At 40.3% G+C, this 8,847-nt stretch overlaps 1 protein-coding gene across 1 annotated transcript; it reads left to right on the forward strand.

Annotated features, from left to right (window-relative positions):
• The first annotated feature begins 6,778 nt into the window (after positions 1-6,778).
• On the forward strand, positions 6,779-8,623 carry LOC149837828 (peroxidase 70-like). The gene is made up of 3 exons (XM_090007507.1): positions 6,779-7,062; positions 7,192-7,386; positions 7,984-8,623. The coding sequence occupies exons 1-3, from the start codon at positions 6,853-6,855 to the stop codon at positions 8,533-8,535; spliced, it is 957 nt and encodes a 318-aa protein (XP_089863633.1). The 5' UTR covers positions 6,779-6,852; the 3' UTR covers positions 8,536-8,623.
• Positions 8,624-8,847: the final 224 nt, after the last annotated feature.

The raw sequence follows: 8,847 nt of genomic DNA on the forward strand, positions 1-8,847 counted from the left end.
AAATCCATACCGGCCTTCGGATTATCCTTCGTTTTTCCTTTAATATTCATTACTGTATTGAACACATTATCAAACACATTTTTCTCTACATGCATCATATCCAAATTATGTCGTATCAATAGGGTCGGCCAATACGATAGTTCCCAAAAAATAGATTTTTTCGTCCAATTGTGATCCTTCCCAAATCCACAGAAGGGTGTAGGATTGCGGGCATCTGTTAATACATCTGGAAAGTATCGCAATCTTCTTAGAATCTCTATGCCGGACAATCTTGAGGATGGACCTTCTGTTTCAGTTGTGCCTGCTTTAAATGCATTCTTTTGACGTCGGAACGGATGATCGCTGGGTAGAAATCGACGATGGCACTCAAACCAGCAAGGCTTCCTTCCATGCCTCAATCTAAAAGCTTTGGAATCCTCCATGCAGTACGGACAAGCCAATCTCCCATGTGTGCTCCAACCAGATAACATACCATATGCAGGGAAGTCACTGATTGTCCATAGAACAACGGCCTTCATGTTGAAATTTTGTTTTTTGTGGGCATCATACGTGGTAACACCGTCATCCCACAACACTTTTAGTTCATCAATCAATGACCTTAGATATACATCAAGATTTTGGCCAGGTGAGGTCGGACCAGGGATCAACAGAGACAAGAAAAGATTTGGACGTTTCATACACAAGCTTGGTGGAAGGTTGTATGGAGTTACAAATACTGGCCAGCATGAGTATGGAGTTGATCTACCCCCAAATGGATTAAATCCATCTGTATATAAACCGAGTCTAACATTTCGCACTTCCATTGCGAAGTTCTGATGAGTACGATCAAAGTGCTTCCAAGCTTCAACGTCAACAGGATGCGTGATCTTGTTTTCATCGTGTCGAACTTTATTTGCATGCCATCTCATGTGTTTAGCTGTCCTTGAAGACATATACAATCGCTGCAATCTAGGAGTGATAGGAAAGTAGCAGAGCGACTTGTATGAAACTTCCTTTGATCTAGTGCTACCATTGCCTCTTGTTTTTTGCTTGAACCGAGGATGCCCACATGACGGGCATGATATGTTGTTTTCCTGCTTCTTGAAATACAACATGTAGTGATTTGGACAAGCATCAATCTTTTTGTAACCCATACCTAGAGCGTTGACCATAACTTTCGCACGATAGAAATTTTGTGGCAATTTCTCATCTTTGGGCAACATACTCTTCACAATCATGCACAAACGGTCAAAACATGATTGACTTAAATTATACTCGGACTTCAAATTCATTAGTTGAAGAACTGCAGACAAGATAGTGTGACTCTCACAACCGTTCCAAAGTGGCTCATCAGCATCTTTAAGTAAATCATAAAATTTACTAGCTACATTGTTTGGTGATTCTTCATCTACGGCAGTTCTTACATCACTAGAACTCATAGCAGAACTCAGTTCTGTTCCTGCGGCATCAAATATCAAATTCGTATATGGATTATTGTGCACCACATTCACCCGTGCATCAAAATCGTTTCTAAATTCTTTTCCATGAAACGTCCAGTTCTGATAATCACTCACAAAACCCTTTCTGTATAGGTGATGTCTAACGCCATGAGGTTCTACAAATCGATTATTCTTACAAATCTTGCAGGGACACCTAATCCGACCTGTGGGATCTACTGTACTGACACTTGCCGTTGCAAATTTAATAAAACTGTCAACACCATCCATATATTCATGCAATAACTCATTGTCCACTATCCTACGGTACATCCATTCACGGTTTGCAGTCTTTTTGTCGTATGATGTTACGAATAGTATCCTAACCAGTTAAAAGAGAACCATCAGAATGCTATGATGAAGAAAATATCAAATTTATCATGTAATATATGATGTCATACAATCACAAGAATTATGATGCATGCATTGATAACTTAATATTTTCATGTGCAAACTATTCATGACACGATACATTCATTTGAAGCATGCTTTCAGTATACAATTTCACATGGAAGACATAATCAAATTGAAAGTAACTACATGTAAGCATGGATACAATCACATCAAACATTGCAATACATCGAAATAATTCATATCAAACAAATGTCAAACATGTACCTGCAGCAAACACACTTCAATATCCCACTAACTACTATCAAGCCTAGCATGATCTCCGAACTCCAACAAAGCAGTCCTAGATATCAACAACTAAGTGAGTGTGTGAACAATAAAGTGTTACATTCAATAAATTAAATAACATGTGATGCGCTTGCATCAATTACTCACCACGGGTATTTACCCGATTTGCATTGTTTTTGTCACTTACTTACCACGGGTGGCGGGGCACAAGCGAGTTTTATCTTGCTGGGAGGCGGGTTTCTCAGTGATATATATATATATATATATAAGTAGCTGCGCAACCCTTAGGTGCACAGTTCCGAGTGAAACTCGTTTGGCCATCCATCACACCTGTGATGGACGGCCACAAAAAAACAGAAAAACATGCAAAAATACCCATTTTTTGGCTTTTTTACAATTAGCAGCGATCAGAAGGAAGTAACTCAGGCCTTTAATGACATTCAGTTTCTGCTGGGAGTTTGAGCGGCGGTCAAAAAATGCACAAAAACAGCATTTTTGCACGTTTTTTGCCCGTTTTTTTTTTGCAGGCCATCCATCAAAGCCGCGATAAACGGTTGCGCTGGTAGCTGCACAAGGGTTGCTGCCACTATATATATATATATATATATATATATATATATATACAATTCTTGACTAGGAATGATTATCACTTCTTTTTTGGAGAGAAAGGGAATGATCTTTAGCAAACAAATGAGTTTTCAACTTTCAACATTCACAAGACTACATTTTTGCATTCCCCGCCGGCTCAGCAGGAGCCGACGGAAAACGTATGTGCTTCCTTCTCTTTAATTTTCTTCAAGAATCTCCCATTTTTCTATGATGTTCACATCTTTACTATTATTTTATTGGATGACAGATTGCTAATTTAGGCTTGGAAACATGGTTGGCAAGTGACTTTTCATCCTCACTATTTGTTTGGACTCGATGGGAGTGCGGATCATATTAATTTGAAGTATATATTGTTTGGACTCGATGGGAGTGTGTCATATTTGAAGGATGTGTAATCTAACGCATTCTTTGACAACATTTGACCTTTAGGTTGATGGTGATTTTCAATATCGACCGGCCATCATGGTGGATCAAAGGTCGGATGCCAAATCTCCCATTCAAAAGAATTTTGGGGGGTCTTGGCTTCGATGCAAAACAAATGAAAATTATCATTGATGGTGATTTTCAATATAACTTGATCCAAAACGTTTGGCCTTTGAAACTGTTTGTCAAGGGATTTTTTTTTTGTTAGGCAAGCTGGGGTTAGGGATGGAAGTGGACCTGGGAGGCCGCGCGCGGGGGACAAGGTCTCCACCCTTGCCCCATCTCATAATTTTGCCCTCTATCCTTGGTCCATCCTGGGGACTTGGGAACTCCACCCCACCCCATCTCAAAATAATTGTTTCTGTCCCTGTCCCTGTCCCTGTCCTTGTCCCTGTCCCGCCCTCATCCCCTGTCCGTCCCCGTCCTCATCCCCACCCCCACCCCCATGTATTATAAAGGTTCAGCTGTTACTGCTACAAAGCTCTTAATTGACACGGAAGAATAAAAAATTGTGAAAAAATATTAAATTAACATAAATATGAGAAATTCACTTAGGGCATTTTAGTAATTTTATTAACAAAAATGGGGCGCGTGGGGTGGGGGTGGGGTGGGGGTGGGGCGGGGGAAAGCGTAAGTCCATCCCCACAAGAGTTTTGATTTTAACCATCATCCCTGTTTCATGTCCTCCATCCCAGGTCCAAACGGGGCGAGGTGGGGCAGGGCCCTGTTTTCCCCCAGTCCACTGCCATCCCTCGGGTTGGCAGGACCCCTTCAAGTTTATTACTTAAGAGACTAATTGCTATGCGCAAGAAGCTGTTACTCCTCACACAGAGGGAACCAGTCAGAGGGATGGTCCTTCCACACTCTACTGTTTGTCAAGGGATAATATTTAGGGTTGACAGGGCATGTTCCGGCTTGGCTCCTTTATCAGTGGATTGAGCTTGTGGATCAACTGGTGTTCATGTTTAATTAGCATAGTTGAGCCTGAGCTCAGCTCGTCGAATGAGACGAGCTGGCTCGTGTAAATACATTCCACTTTATTTATACATGGAATATATATTTGTATATATTACGCTTGAAATATATATATTCTATATACTACACTTAATACTTCATACTTTATGTATATATTTTTCATTTATGTCACTTTTTATATATATTTTATGCATTTTTTATATATTATACTTAAAATATACTATACATAAAAATATATATATTATGTATACGAGCTCTCCTGAGTGGAGCCGAGCCCAACACCCTGTCTTGGGGCTCGACACGTTTAAGCTAAACAATTAGCTGCTCATGACTCAGACAGCTATACGAACTGATCACGAAAGAGACCGTGATGAGTCGAAGTGAGCTGAGACATGAGCTACTCGATTCGTTTACCAGCCCTATTATTGCTACAGTCGTATGTATTACAACTCTTTTTTTTTTCTTTGATTGTTTTTCACAAAGCTAACCTTACAGATGTGATCCACTTGTTTTTCGTTGTTGGAACCTGCACTTAAACCATCCAATTATAGCATGCATGCAGGCAGACTTCTCTTTTTTTTTTCCCTTCAAAAAGGAAAATGAACGGCCTACAATGAACAATACTTTTCAGACACTTAATTCATGCTTTTAAGGGGGGAGAAAAAAAAAAACGATCCAAATGCTGATCGCTGGCATTTGGACCATATTCAATCCATCTATGAGGCCCGATTGGATCAAAACACAATGGGCCATGGTGATACAAAGACGTTTCTACCTATAAATGTTTGTACCAGATATTACAACGAGCCCTTGTGATTGCACATGAAGTAGTGCAATTCGACTTTGCGTGGTTAACCGTTATGCATTGTCATGATCTGTACATGAAGTAGTGCAAAATTATAAAATGTGAAGAGTTGGGTATGCTTTGCCTAATAATCCAGGCTGTAATACTGCAAATCTCGTCGGTTGGGGACTATAGGACACATGGGTGCTAATCAAGTATTTTGTATCTTCTACCAATGCTTTGTTGTCTTATGGAAATCCCTCAGCCTGTCAAATTTTTGTTTTAATAAAAAAAAAAAGTCAAAAACCCTGTGCTCTGTTTTGCTCATGACTGTTGCTTTGGGTCAAAGCTTGGACCCATATTCCATATATCACATAAGTTTGTGGGCACTCCGTCAAGAGGGGAAGCCCAAATCGGTTCCATTCATCCCCAAAGTCACTGATACCAAGCTGGAAGTAGCTCATTTACAAACAAAGGCACTGTTTCAAAGCTGTAAGCTTAGATTTAATCTCTAAACTTATTTGCTGCAAGTCAAACACTTCAACAACCATGTAAAATCTATGACATTATATATACAGGGTACCCCTATGATGGTACTGTACCACCACAGCTTACGGTGGTACACACTTGATTTACATAGATTGAAGCTCCAAACTCAAAGTCTAACCGTTGGATCATGTTTAGTATATTCTATTTATTATTTTCATGTATTAAAATTGACACAAATAAGATGATTTATGTCATTTTTAAACCACCCTTATTTTCATGAATTCTGACCTATTGATTTTCACAGTCTCAAAAATGAAATGAAATATTATGGTTTATTAAACATGATAAAACCTTCTTTTATACTAAATAAATCATATTAAACACATTTGTATGGTAAGATAGAATTACCAGTTGGTGGTTATATATATATATATATAGGTAACTATTATTATTTATCTAATTAGTTGCATTAACTTCATGAAAACTATAAAGATAATTAGTTGGGTGCATGGTAATTTTTTTTCGAAGGAATAATAAAATTTTTGAAGGAATGGTGCATGGTAATTTGTTAACTATTAAAATTTACCTAATTAGATACAATAGTTTTATGAAAACTAAAAATATAATTAATTGGATGCATGAAATTGTTGGTTTACCATTTGCATCATTCTTTGATGGAATCATTAAAAAAATTTCATGTGTATGATGAACATGAAATAGGGAGTGTTTAATATGATGATACATAACCATCCATGCATCCATCCATCTATAATAAATGGGTTTGGGCGGAGTCCTACCAATGCGCTGAACATTGGCACATTCGGCCAATGAGCCGGGTCATGGGTTGCTTTCCAAATCTGAGCGTGTTAAGAACCGGGACTAAACGTGGCACATTACTAAATGGGCTGGTTCACTTCTGGGCCGGTCATACCCTAAGCCCGATCGGACAAGCTCCAAACGGGCCTGGGCTTGGCCGGGCTGGCCCAATGCCCACCCCTAGCTCGTCTCATTTCCCAGCCCTATTCTCAACAGGTACCGGCCCTTTAGACATTCATATTTCTTAAAAAAAGATTTTTTTAACAGAAAAGATGTGATAAATATATATATGGTTGTTACTGATCCTTGACGAGTTTCTTTCTTTGACAGAAAAAGACAACTGATGCTTCGTTCTTTGATGGAGCAGAGAATGGGTGTGTTGTGGCCAAGTTTGACCCTTCTCTGCTACGCTACAAACATTGCAACCTAGGCAACACTATCAAACCTTTTCTGTTTTTTCTTTGATGAAAAACACTATGAAGACGCAGCGTTTTTAGTTATTTTTGTCTTCATTTTGGTTGGATTGGGAGCATTATATAAGGAGGACCAACTTCTTAGACTCATCACTCAACTTGGGAATCTAGCAAGCAACCTCAGAGAGTAGTCGTTAAGGAGAGTTTGCTTGCTTGCTTGGTAGCAACCATGGCATCGTTTTCATATTATTGCATGAGCTTGGTGCTCTTGGTTGCACTGGCAACATGCGCTTCTTCTCAGTTGAACCCCACTTTCTACGACAGCGTCTGCCCGAGCGCGCTGTCGACCATCAGAGCGGCAGTGGTGAGCGCGGTGCAGCAGGAGGCTCGCATGGGTGCCTCCCTCCTCCGCCTTCACTTCCATGATTGCTTCGTTCAGGTAATGACAGTCACAAGGTTTCATTCATTATAGTTACCTACTTATAACTCACTCTCCTGGAAACTAAAATCTAATGAAAACGAATGCACGCTAACTTTGTATTCTTTGACGATAAATGAATGGGTGTAGGGTTGCGATGCTTCAGTTCTGTTGGACGACACTGCAACCTTCACCGGTGAGAAGACGGCCGGTCCAAACGTGAACTCTCTGAGAGGATTCGATGTGATAGACAACATCAAATCTGCCGTTGATAGCGCGTGCGGTGAGAACGTTGTGTCGTGTGCTGATATCGTTGCAGTTGCTGCTCGTGACTCGGTGGTTGCGGTGAGCCATCCCTTCTTCTTCACAGATGATGATGATAATGATGATGGTGATGGTGATGGCGGGTGATCGTGCCCGAGAACCTTACCGAGTACTTTAGCTACATAAAACACAAAACCGAGAAAATCTCTAAGAAAATTCGCTTCTGCATAAAGATTTTCTGTTTAAAACACAAAACATAGAAAAGCGTTATGCATGCAACGATTTTCTGTGTTTTTTCAGTGTTTTGTGTGGCTCGAGTATTTTATTAAGTACTCTTGGAAAGGTTTGTCCCCAGTCTTCTTCTCTTAACTAAGATTCTGTATTCTTCGAAATAAAAGGACGACTAAGGAGGTTATCTATATATGTAAATTTCTAAAAACAACAATAGACAAGTTATTCTATGCTCTTTTTTAGGCTTCTTTGAAGAAGATTCCATATCATGGGGATAGTCCAATATATAGAAAAAACCAATTCTTATCCTTCCTCATTTTTGGGCCGGATCACTGGATCTGCCCCTTGCGCTTAGTTTTAAGATCTACTCATGATGATTTGTTATGATGGTCTAATTCATAATCTGAATTGCAACTTTTGTTTTTTTATTTTGTTTATTTATTGCAGCTTGGCGGGCCATCTTGGGATGTGCCGCTGGGAAGGAGAGACTCCACAATGGCTAGCTTTGATGAAGCCAACACCGACCTCCCTGCACCCTCTTCAAGCCTTACCACTCTCATTGCTGCATTCCAAGCAAAAGGGCTGAACCAGCAGGACATGGTGGCCTTGTCCGGCGCACACACCATCGGCCAAGCACGGTGCCTGCTCTTTAGGGACCGGATCTACAACGACACCAACATAAATCCCCTCTTTGCTATCCTCCGCCGATTGCAATGCCCTGGCTCCGGTGGTGACGACAATCTGTCCCCTTTAGATGCCTTGACTCCAAATCTTTTCGACAATGCCTACTACATCAACCTCCTACTCAAAAAGGGTCTGCTTCACTCGGACCAAGAACTCTTCAACGGTGGATCTGCTGATGCACAAGTCGGGACCTACAGCCTTAATCTGTTAGCCTTCCGTACAGACTTTGCGGCTGCCATGGTGAAGATGGGCAACATAAGCCCTCTTACAGGCACCACTGGCCAAGTACGTGCCAACTGCAGGAGAGTAAACTAAGAAAAACCAAAGACTTTGTTGATCATGTGCTGTAGTGATTGGTTGTGGTCAAGGCTCAGCAATAATAGTTGATGTTTTTCGATAGAAATGATGGCATCAATACTACATATATGTGTGTCAGCCCTTAGTAGTTGGGGAATGCAAAAATGCAGTCTTCTGAATACAATCTTGTATTTTCTAAGATGTAATCATTTTATTGGATGACAGATTGCCAACTTATGCTTGAAAACATGGTTCTGTTTGTTTGGACTCGATGGGAGTGTGGATCATATGTGAACTATATATGTAGTGCTTTCTTTCACCCACTATTTG

Source organism: Nuphar pumila, chromosome 5 (genome assembly GCF_984573655.1).
Source record: "Nuphar pumila chromosome 5, dmNupPumi1.hap1.1, whole genome shotgun sequence".
Classification (NCBI taxonomy): Eukaryota; Viridiplantae; Streptophyta; class Magnoliopsida; order Nymphaeales; family Nymphaeaceae; genus Nuphar; species Nuphar pumila.

Bases quoted from the DNA above. Each gene is read 5' to 3' on its own strand.
- LOC149837828 (XM_090007507.1), top strand. From the start codon at position 6,853: ATGGCATCGTTTTCATATTATTGCATGAGCTTGGTGCTCTTGGTTGCA. The intron at 7,063-7,191 runs GTAATGACAGTC...GAATGGGTGTAG, and splicing joins TCCATGATTGCTTCGTTCAG to GGTTGCGATGCTTCAGTTCT. The intron at 7,387-7,983 runs GTGAGCCATCCC...TATTTATTGCAG, and splicing joins CTCGTGACTCGGTGGTTGCG to CTTGGCGGGCCATCTTGGGA.